The 11,916-nt window shown below is 44.8% G+C and overlaps 1 protein-coding gene across 1 annotated transcript; it reads left to right on the top strand.

Moving 5' to 3' along the window:
- The first annotated feature begins 3,719 nt into the window (after positions 1-3,719).
- Ucn3 (urocortin 3) lies at positions 3,720-10,394 on the top strand. Its single transcript, XM_055593836.1, has 2 exons — positions 3,720-4,039; positions 9,471-10,394. The coding sequence occupies exon 2, from the start codon at positions 9,477-9,479 to the stop codon at positions 9,969-9,971; it is 495 nt and encodes a 164-aa protein (XP_055449811.1). The 5' UTR covers positions 3,720-4,039; positions 9,471-9,476; the 3' UTR covers positions 9,972-10,394.
- The last annotated feature ends 1,522 nt before the right edge of the window (positions 10,395-11,916 follow it).

The raw sequence follows: 11,916 nt of genomic DNA, 5'->3' as shown, positions 1-11,916 counted from the left end.
CACACACACACACACACACACACACACACACACACACACACACACACTCAGTCCAACCAAACTTGAAAAAAAAGAGTACTCAGGTGAGGTAGAACAGTGGTGCACACCTGTATTCTCAGTACCTGCAGATGGAGGCACAAGGACTGACTTTTCAAAAGAACACTAAGCTAGAATAGTGAGCTGCTGCTCCAAAAGAAGGGGGGACAGCTGAGAAGAGAAAGAGAAAGGGAAGTGGGAATGTTGCTGAAGATAAAGAACATTTTATAATGGCAAGACTATCAACTGATATGAAGTTAATCAGTAAGAGGCTGTGCTCATAGCAGAGCCTCAAAAATATGTGGACAAAAATGAGCCACAGGCCAGTAACAGAGGGGGCAAAGAGTTTTCCTCAGGCCTCTTCTTAATTGCCTTCCACTCAGCATAATTCCCATACTGAAATATTATGTCTTGGTCTGAGAAGCAGCAGACATGGAAGCTTCACTGTCTTGTTAAAACCTTCTGTATCAATGAAGCTTTCTTACTGTTCCCAAATGTCTTGTTCCTTTTCCTTGGCTGCCATGCTCAGATCTTAACAGTTATGTTGTTAATTTGAGTGCTTTGTGCACACTGGAAAATGAGCTTTATAAATATAAGCCCTTTCTACTCATAGGTGATGGTAGGTAGCTTTTTTTCTCTCACCCCAGCCTTTCATGTATTCTCGATAGAGTATTTACACCCATAAGCAGCATCCTAAATGCTGTTGCTGAACTCATAAAAGATGCTAACGGCTCACAGCAGCCAGAGAGACATGCAAGCACAGCAGCAAGCCTTGCTAAGGCTTCAGTAGAGAGTGGAAAGGGAAACCACGGCCTCCTCACCACTAAGTGACACCTGGGGACTTTTACTCACTAATCATCGTTGTGTTGTTCAGGACTATCCTTCAAACTGTAAAGCAAATGATTACTTAGTAATGCCTTCATCCCCAAAAGAAGTATATCTCAAGACTACACCTGCCAAGCCACCCAGGTCCATGTGCCATTAGATGCAGAACTCTGTTTGTGGTGGATTTGGAAGACAGTGCCCATCAACCAATGAAAACTGATGCACTTGCTTTCAATGGCAAGGGAACTCTAGCTTTCAGAGACACCCACAGCCACAAAGAAGCCTGAGTCCTTACAGAGATCTGACCACAAGGAAGGAGGGTTTCTGGGAAGTCCAGAAGAAGCAAGGCAGATTCATTAAAAAAAAAAAAAAAAAAAAAAAAAAAAAAAAAAAGGCCCTCTTCCCCTTGCCCCTTGCCACCTGTGACAAGCCAGAGAGCTGGTGCAGGGTAATGAAAGTGGTATATCTGGCCTTGCCCCTTACAGGCTACAGCGCTAGAGAGAGCTGGCCCTGCACCTCACTTGGACATGACGGTAGAGCTGGCCCTGGTGCTGTGGGTACAGGTGAACCAGCCTTGAGGGCATGAGAGCCAAAGAGCTGGCTCTGCCACTTGCTTCAGCATTGGGTGAGCTATCCAGGTCAGTGCCAGAGAGCTTGTCCTGGAGAGCTGGTGGGATGACCAACTCAGCTCAGGCTCAGGTCCACGGACTTGGGTTGGCTCATTCCAACATCTACCCCATCTATGAACTGCTAGAGCAAGTGAAAGGGCCAGTCCTGAAGGTACAAAGCTGCAGATACAGATCTCCATGACACGGGGCAGCAACAGGTCTCAGAGAAGAGTCCTCTTAGGGCTCCAATATGAAAGTGTAGCAGAAACCAGAGGCCTTAAACTAGGCCAAGGACTCATTGCAATGAACAGTTATGACTAAAGATGTATGGACAAAAGGGTGTATTGTGGGACAAATTGTGACACACTACAGCTTCCACCAGAAGATGGTTTGTTTGCTTGTTTGTTTGTTTGTTTTGCTTTGTTTCCTGTATTTTATTTTATTGTGGGAGAGTTAGCAAGAGCAGAGGGCAGGTACAAAGGGACGGGGAGATAAGTAAAATTGAAGCGCATGATGTGAAATTCACAGAAAACCAATACAAAGCTAAAAAAGAAAATGAAAGGAGCCCTGGATTAGTGTCTTGCCCCCCCAGGGCTGTTCCAATTACCACAAATGATGTGTGGACGGATGGTACTGGCATCGCTGAGAACAGACTAAGCAGGTGTTACTGAATATCCTACAGGGCTCCATAGTGTCTGCCACATCAAGGGACTGTGTGATCCAAATGTCAGTACAACCAAGGCTGAGAAACCCACTCTGTGTGTGCCCATGTCTGCAGTCTTCACAAGTCCTCCACACTGCCATACCAAAGCTCATAAAAGATGAGAAGTGAACCAAGTTCAAGTTTTCAACCATTTACCTCAATCTACATAAGTCCCATGACCACCTCATGTCTCAAATGGGGGGGGCCCTCTCCCAGACTAGTATATACTAATTGATTAACTGGTGGGTTTGAATCAAACACAAATCTGGTTGCATTTTACCTCTAGCCTCCTGAGAATCCCAGCCCAGACATCTCTGGGGAAATGGGATGCAATTTCATAACTCTCTGAAAGTTGTGGTACTGGTGGGTAAGAGGCAGGGCTTTGTGCTCTGTCACTGATCCACACCCCAGCCCTTAATTTCATGTCTCTATAAAAAGGGCTAGAGTGTTAGAAGAGACTGGGTACCTTGAGATCCTTCTCAACTTTTCCCTTAATAGATTTGTGGACATTGAAGAGTCTTCATTGTCTAAGAAGGCCTCCTACCTCTTCACATAGAAGAATTTCAGAAAGGAACAGTCACCTGGGGCAGGGCCTCTGGTTTTTCCAGAGAGACCATGGAGACCCAGCCAGTCCCATGGCTCCTGAAAATTCTGTTCAGCCCAAGGTGGAAGGTGGATTGAAAATGGCAACGTGCCTACCCTGAGACTTGTTCTCACCCTGACTCTGTGACCTTGAACCTATGTGGCACCAACGAGCTATTTCGGACAGCCTTAGTTTCCTTGTCTACGAACTAAGGGTTACCTGTCCCTCCACATCTCCTGGGACATAGTAAGCGATGTGTAGTCTTTGAACAGATCTTCAAAGACTGAGTGTGAGCCAGCTCCTACCTTCCTTCTGCCTGGCTTCTTCCCGACTGCCTCCCTCAGCTCTGTCCACAGAAGTCACTGCCCTCTTCTGTGCACACCTTCTGCTTCCCTTTCACTGAGCATGGGGAACTCTCAAGGGCAGAGGTCTGCTCCTTTCAAAACTATGGCATTTGCCTCTCTCTCTCTCTCTCTCTCTCTCTCTCTCTCTGCCAGCCTCACCTTACTTTTCATTGATTTCCCCGGAGACTGATAAATACTTGGCACACAGTAGGTGTCCAGTGAATATTCAGTTTGTAGTAAAATTCAAGTGATTTCCTATTAAAAAGCTCTGCGCACAAGAGTATCTGACCAACACAAACAATGATAATGAGCTGTGTGAGTCGCTGGCTAACACTGTGCTGTCAGAACCCACAAAAGGACAGGGCAACAGATGAACTCCAAACCACCTTCTCTGCTTGCAAAGCAGCTTCTGGCCCCAGATTTCCAATGGGAGGGTTAGCGGGAGGGAGAGGTAGGTGAAGCCAGAATTAATATCAGTAATGAAACTCTGTTCGAAGACACTGCTTCTCAGCTCACCTGTGGTTTGAATTCTGTTGTTGTTTGTTTTCTTTTGTTTTCAATTAATGAAGCAGATTGCAAGGGCTGGAGGAGAAGAAGGAGGTGACTAGAGGAGGGAGAGGCAGGAGGGGTTCCAGTCTCCTGCGTACCTGTCATCTCTGTGACGTGGGCAGCTGGCTCTAGTTGTATTTTAAATGAAATCTCATCCTAATGTAGACACACGTCTGGAATTACGATCCACCCTGTTATCTGTCACTTTTATATATATGCACAGGGGAGTGGAACGGTTTCCATAGAGAGGAAATATCACAGCCCACTTACGAACTATACCAGAGACGACAAAGCTGCGACCCTGAACAGTCAGAAGTTCAGAGGACCTGCCTGAAGCAGCCCTCCTGGTCCGAAAGCTGTGCGTCTCACCCTGAGCAAAGTCCACTTACAGGTAAGGTTGTTCTTGGGGACTGACTTCTGAAGCGTAAATGCATTTTCTTTCAACAAGGGCTGGGTACTAGACAGCTGAGAGGGAGTTGCTAGCAGCCATCAGTTGGAGCTCTTGGGAACTCTGTGGCCAGGCTTGTTTTAAATCAGCAGAAATTGGTATCAAAGACACCAGGGAAAATTTATTCAGAGGGCAAAATGATAGTTCTTTTCTTGGTAGACAGAGACCTGCTTTGAAGAGGTGGCAGATCCAGTGCAGTTTGTGTACACACACAGAGAGAGAGACTTTGTTTCTAAATATTTCTGAATAGTGTCCATTCTATGAACACAAAAAGCAGTCCTTAGTGATAGTTTACAACTAGTTGGGAATACCTGGGCTCAGAAACTAGAGGCCAATGTTCCACAGTGGCTCAGAACAGCAAGGATGCATGGATTACAGTTTGTGTGTGTTTCTCATTTGTGGTATCTCCTTCCCTCCCCAGACAGGGCTTGGTGGGAGAGGGACAGGTGCTACCGCAACCCCAAGGGCTTACAAGACTAGCCCAATACAACATGAAAGGTGAAGAATGATCCCAGCCCTGAATCCTTTCCACCTTGCAATGCTGAGGGGGGAAGTGGGTTAGAGGTTGCAATATCTACAATTGACGCCGCCTGGGAGAGCAAGGGAGCATAGAGAGGGACGTTTCATATCTACCTTGTTTCCTGAGAATTCAATTCTAAACACAGCCATTTGAAAATAGATAAACAGACAGATAGATAGACCTTCTCTAGGAATGGAATAATTAAGATATGCCATGACTGGTCTGTAACAGAACAATTGTATCCTCCATCTTCCAGGGAAGAGAAGAATCTGTCATGCATAAACACTCACTTTTTACATTCAGGGGAACTTGCTTAGGTCTAGATCTAGGCTGAGGAGTGTTCCTACAAACTCTTCCAAAAGCAATACATTTCAAAAAGCTTCATCCTGTAATATTTGAAGTGTTTAGTGTCCCTAGGTTCTGCAGCATGGATTCACCAAAACAAGGTTTTAGCTGGCTCATTTCTTAGTTGAGTTACTTATCTAAGTTTGCAGACATGAGCCTCAGAGGTCCAGCTCTGTCTTTACTGCTGCACTTGGGAAGCTGTGACATCCATGGTTTCTCTGTCCTGTGTTTTTTCCTGTGTCTGGCCAGATCCCTCATTGCCTCATATCTTAAGCTTGATTCTATTACAGTTGTCAAAAGTGATTATATCTCTTTAAAGGCCCCATAGGAAAGTACTGCTAAAATAACCCCAAAGAGTTTCAGATATCTGAAAAAAATATATCTTTTGATTCTATAAGCCTCAGATAAAATATGAATGAATAATTACAATAAAGTCCTGAATAGAAATGTGACTCTCCCTCCCAGCCCCTAACCATGACTTTGATGGTAAAAAAAAATACCCAGAATGATAAAGAACCCTTATATTTTAGATACTACAGGGCTAGAGACAGGGCTTCTTTATAATGCACAATATGTCTGGATAACGGTCTTTGCTTTACAACTTTTCATCAGTGTCAAGACTGACATTTCTTTGTCACACAAAACATCCACAGTCTCATACACATACACTAGAACCCAGGGTCTACTAACAAAGTCCCATATAGGATATTTGCTCACAGACATATATTAGGCATCATTTAGACATGTTTGGCCTCCTTTCCATGTTGGCTTTATTCTCTAATAGCAACACAGGGTTTAAAAAGTAAGAAAATAACATATTCCTCCTCTCCACCACTACCTCCCTCTCTCCCCCTCTCTATTCCTCCTCTCTGTACACACACACACACACACACACACACACACACACACACACACAGGTAAATAGATTAAAAGAGATCCCACCTCTCAGTACAGGGTCAATTACTTGTGTAACTGAGATGAGCAGGACACAAATCCAGCGGTAAACCTATACAGCAGGGGCTCCAGGGAGACCAGGCCATAGCAAGAGAGAAAACTTTTAAAGTTTTCCTCACTAATAGAGTTTTATTTTTTCTTCAGTAATACATATAATAGCATATATCTGCACAGAGAAAATACATCTTTAAAAAAAAGAGTTGAAAACATGTTTGCTCACCTTAGGGAAAATTAATTTCATTTAGTGCTTGAATGCTAATATGAATGTCAGTTTATGTAACAAACATTCATTGAGGATGTTATTTAGCATTAGACTCTATGGGCCCTATCAACTGCTACCAAGGATCTCAAGAGCCCCGAAGGAACTGCAGGGAAAGAAAGTCTCCGCATCACAAAAAAAGCTGGCACATCACAGAATAACTGGAAATGCCAAAGAAATACAGGGCTCAAAGTGGCTCAGGTGTTTAAGGTGCTAACCTGCAAATCAGGAGTTAGTTCGCACTGAGGAGCAGCCTACAGTAGAAATAGAGTCAGCCCAAGATGGACCTGGACACAAAATACATTGAGTTTTCAGCAATATTTTCTATACTTGTATAAAAATCTAAGCTGGTCCTTGCTGCTGCCCTGCAGCAGTTTTAGGGAGAGCAAGTGGAGTGAGCCTGGCAGTGTAGGAAGGATGTGGACACTGTCAGGCCTTGAGTGCCCGGGCATCCCCACATGAGCAGACACTCACTCAGAGTCTAGCCAACTCTAAACTGATGAGTGTCATCTCATCCTCCTTGTCCTCTTTGGAGGAGAGCCTCTTGCTTTAAAGAGTGAAAGGAGAAAGAGATGAAGACAAAAAGACTCTCCCCACCCCAGGCTCAGATCTCTGACTCGTGGGTGAAGATGGGGTTCTTGGGCACTTAGACAAGAGGTCATTTGCAGTTTCTGAAAGGAACCGTGCAATGGAAGAGATGGAAGTTTCTCTACAACTTTTCCACCGGCATTAACAGTTTCTGAACTTTTGTCTGTTTTGCTTTGTGTTTCAAGTTCTTTCAGGGTTAAGAAGTCACTTACAATTACCCCCAAGCTTTAAGATGTAATGAGGGGATCAGACAACAGGCAGACACTAACTCCCTGTTCCTGCAGAAAGACCCGGATCCTCAGTGCATGGTAAAGCCGAAGGTCTAGATATTGATACAGCTCTGTAAAATATCCTCTGGGAACTCCAACAAGCTACTTGTTGCTGTTGTTGTTGTTTATTGTTGTTGTTGTTGTTGTTTGGAGCAAGCCTTTGCTAGGTAGTCCAGGCTACCCTCAATCTCACATGCTTCCTGCTTCAGCCTCTTGTGTACTGTACAGGCGTGTGGCACTGCCTAAAAGTCCTAGTGATCACAAAGAGGAGTTGAAGTGAGTAGAACAGAGATTCTCCTGGCATGCCCCATGGGCTCACAGCATCAGCATCGCCTTGCCGGCAGAGCAAGTTCTTAGTCTGAGTGCCAGGGCTCATGGGATATGATTAAGCCATCTTTTCGTGGGGTTTTGAAGCACTCTAACGTAGAGCCATGGACTTACTTGAACTAAGTGTAAGGCGAACCAAGCCTGCTTAGACTGTGCTGGAAAGAGCGTTATGTAGTCAAAAAAATGGTAAGCCAGAGATGGACTGCAACAAAGATATGGGTCCATGAGAGCAAATTCTTGACTCAGAAAATGCATGACTGAAGGGGCTGTCTGCAGACTACACCTCCACCTTATAAGACATAGAGATTACTTACGTGTGACCAGGCATGAACCAGCTCCGGGAGTGTGTGGTTAAAGCACACACCTTCACACATTGGCCTTTTAACTTTAGTTCATCACTTAACCTTTGAAAGATAGTTATTGTCACCCTATTTGCCCAATGACAAAATTGAATCTCACTGAGAGTAAGAAATCTGCCAGAGGCCTTCAGGCAAAGGACCAGATGGAACCTGAGCCAATTTCTGCCTAATCCCACAGTGTGTGCTGTCACTGCAGCCTGTGACACACCCATATCTGGCCTGTGTATGAAGTCAGATTACTTAAAGCGAGGTTCATGTATTTTGTCATGGAATATTACAGACATATTTTTGGTAATAAATGCTTATGATGCTAAGCAAAGGAGCAAATAAATAAATGACTTTAAAAGGAAAGAAAGGTGGCAGCTACAGTGTGTACCTAGGAAAGGAGCAACTTTTACAGGAAACTGCAGTGAGTATAGTAGGGTATGTATGTGACTATATTGTAGTTGTGCGTGTGCGTACATGTATATATGCGTGTGGGTGCATGCCTCTATGTATTATACAAATGCATATGTGTGGACATGTGTGAGACTTACAGGCTTCTCCAAAGAACTGAACTCAGGGGTAAGTGCAGTCTGAGCTGGGGATGGCAGCTTTTGCATATTATACCAGTACTTAGGTGTCTGAAGCAGGACAAGTATACCAGGAGTTTGAAGCTAGCCCAGGCTACCTACTGAGTTCAGCTACATACTTTGGCTTATTTCTGCAGCCTAAGAAAGTTTGGGCTTGCCTTGGGCCCATTCCTATTCATCTACTGGGAAAGGGCATGGCCAAAGTCTTGTAGGCATTAAGGCGAGTGTAGAACCCAGGCCTCTGATTCCACGTCCCCTGTCAGTATACACCGTAACTGCAGACAGGAAAACAACCTTCCTCGCTGTGAGTGCTGAGTGTTGATTTACTTACAGAATAGTTCTTGCATTTTTTATTGAAAATAGATTATTTTTCTCTCATACACTAAATGCCAACCACAGTTTCCCCTCCCTCCATTCCTCCTAGCTCCTCCACCTCCCCTCTCCTCAAACCCGCTTCCCCCCTATCGGTGCCCACTTCCAGTTGTTCTAAAGAACAAGCAGAGATGATTAATTCTAAAGACCAGGAAGGCAGCCACACACTTAGTACATTCGTTATTTGGTTTGGGGGCCAGGGTCAAAGCTAAATTAAAGAAGGTAGAAACACCAGAGTGAAAAGCTCTCAGACTGTAGGGATCATCAGAACTAACCAAGGGTGAACTATTCTGCATTGCTCTGACAAAGTGCCTGCCATGGGCAACTTAAGGGAAGAAAGAATTACTTGGGCCCCCAGTCCCAGAAGTCTCAGCCCATCATGACAGGGCAGAACAGAGGAGCATCCAACACGATGGAGAGAAGTCAGACAGGAAACAACCAGGGATGACCTCCTAGGAACATCCCTGTTCCCCAATGACCTACTTTCTCCAGAACCTCCTAAAAAGTACCTCCACCCAAAGGCCAAGCGTTCAAATCCACAAGCCTACAGGAAGCAGTACACACTGAGACATATTAAAACGGTATGTTAAAACAAAGATAGCTGGACTCTTTTATTTTGACTCACTGGTTCTAGGGAATGACCTGAGAGTTGTTTGTAGTTGTAACCAGTTTCCAAGAGACGCTGTGCTGGTGATCTGGAGATCAACATTGAGAAACCTCTCAGAAGAATGCCAGAAACGCTTTGCTGGACCTTGCTCAAACGTAAGCCCCTCTCACACCTATTTTCGCATCCTTCTTTTCTACTGCAGGAAGTGATGCTGGCGCCCACTTACTACCTGCTGCTCCTGCTGCTGCTCCTGGGAGGCCCCGGGACAAGCCTCTCCCATAGGTTCTACAACGATGGACCGGTCTTGAGCTACCTCAACACAGCCCTGTCTGAGGTCAAGAAGAACAAGCTGGAGGACGTGCCCTTGATGAGCAAGAAGATCTTCGACCACCTGTCCATGCAGGACCCTTCGGGAGAAGACGAGGGGGAACAAAAGCATGGCAAGATAAAAAGAGCTGTCTCGGGAGCTGCAGGGGGGAAAGGAGCTGCGATTGTGCGCTACAGATACCAGCCCCAAGCACAGCACAAGTTGAAGGCGTACTCAGACAAGGCCAAAAGTGACCGAGGCACCAAGGTCACACTGTCCCTTGACGTTCCCACTAACCTCATGAACATCCTCTTCAACATCGACAGGGCCAAGAATATGCGAGCCCAGGCAGCTGCCAATGCTCAGCTCATGGCACAGATTGGGAAGAAGAAGTAAAGCAGAGGCTACGCAGGAGGGCAGACAAGTGCCCCAGAGTGGAGCGTGAGGGAAACTGAGGACATGCCCTTGAGTTTCAAAGGACAGTCTGTTTTCACTGATGACCCACTGATGTGCCCCTCTGATCCTCTCTTGCTTCCAACCTGGTTTCCTTCCCCTCTGTACATATAACACAAATGCAGTACGGTTCAGCCTGTGCGCACAATGGAGGTTAAACTTCTCTCCTCAAAGTCCACCTAGTGCTTTTTCTCTCCATGCTCCTCCCTGGTGTTCCCATGTCTAAAGAAAGAGAGCTCTCAGAGCCCCTCCTTGTTCCACTTTGACCTGTGCGCTGGGACAGGCGGGGCAATGCACAGCTCACCCTCTTGCTACCAAATACCTCCCCTACTTTCTCATCTGTATTAAAGTCAGTGGCTTCTTGAACTTCTGCCTGTCTCTGCTTTTCTTCTTTCAAACTCTGATCTTAGAACAGGGAAGGATAATGAGGTCCCCATCCCACACCCAAAACAGCATCTACTAAAGAGTAAAGGAAAAGATGGGGCTTGTGTGGTTCCATTTAAGCCATCTCTATAAGACGGACCCACAAAAGAAGCATCATTTAGGGTTTGTTTCAGAGGGAGCATCAGGATGAACAAGAGGCTGTAACACTCCAAACACCTTCATAGCCCTCTAAGGCATGGAGTCACATTTGTTGTTGTCGTTGTTTTACGTGTATGTTTGTATTGTGCATGCATATGTGTAAGAATGTTACTATCATGAGGGCACCTGTGTGTTGGTGACTGTGCCTATATGTGTGTTTGCATGTTAAAGGTAGTTGTCTTCCTGGATAACTACCCATATACTGAGGCGGCATCTCCTACTTGAGCCCATAACTCACTAATTCAGATGGTATAGTTACCCAACTTGCTCTGGGTATCTGGGATTACAGGAGGGATGCAATGCCACACCTCCAGCATTTTTATACAGATACTGGGAATCTGAACACTTGTCCTTAAGCTTGCACAGTGTCTTAGCTTCCTTCTATCACCATGATAAGACACTATGACCATGGCAATTTATAAAAGAGTTAATTTGGTGCTTACAGTTTCAGAGGCTTAGAGTCCATAACCATCATAGGGGGGAGCATGCCAAAAGGCAAGCAAAAAACCATGGTACTGGAGCATTACATGAGCGCACCCATCTTGAGACACAATCAGGAGGCAGAGAGAGAGAATGGCAAAATGACATGTTTTGAAACCTCAAAACTTACCCCCAGTTGACACACCTTTTCCAATAAGGCCACACCTCCAAATCCTTCCCAAACAGTTCCACTAACTGGGGACCACGCATTCAAACATATGAGCATATGACCCATTCTAATTCCAACCACAACACATGGAAAGTATTTTACCCACTAAGCACTGAACCCATAAACCTACTCAGTACAGTGCAGGGCATTGTGGCAGATTCTAATGTCTCTCTGATGCAAGCAGAGGCTTCCACTGTCTGAAAGCCAATAGACTAAGTGAATAAACATAAGCAAATTTGTAAAGAAGCCAATGCCACTATAATGTTATGAATGATGAATTTGAGAGCGAAGGCAGCTGTGTAAAATTGCATACTTATTCATCAATTTGTATGTAGAATTCAAAGAAGAGAATATTTAAAATGAACAAAATTCTTCCCTAAAACTGGACCATACTAAGAACTCTGGTGGCCTCCCGGTAATAAGGTTCAATTGCCAGATTTCCAGAAAAGAGATTATGGTAGTATTGACCTCTACACAGTGACAGATGATTAATAATTTAAATAAATTAATAAATGGATGAATAAATAAATAAATGAAACAAAATAAACACACAGGCATGAACATACACACCATACATACACACACCATGAACATCAGCATCACTGCCAGAGGTAAAGTCAAAATAAAAGTGAAGCTGGGAAGCCCAGCACTTGGGAG

This window comes from Psammomys obesus, unplaced genomic scaffold (genome assembly GCF_907164565.1).
Source record: "Psammomys obesus unplaced genomic scaffold, mPsaObe1.curated_primary_1811, whole genome shotgun sequence".
Classification (NCBI taxonomy): domain Eukaryota; kingdom Metazoa; phylum Chordata; class Mammalia; order Rodentia; family Muridae; genus Psammomys; species Psammomys obesus.
This window is presented reverse-complemented; position numbering and strand designations above follow the sequence as displayed.

Bases quoted from the DNA above. Each gene is read 5' to 3' on its own strand.
- Ucn3 (XM_055593836.1), top strand. From the start codon at position 9,477: ATGCTGGCGCCCACTTACTACCTGCTGCTCCTGCTGCTGCTCCTGGGA.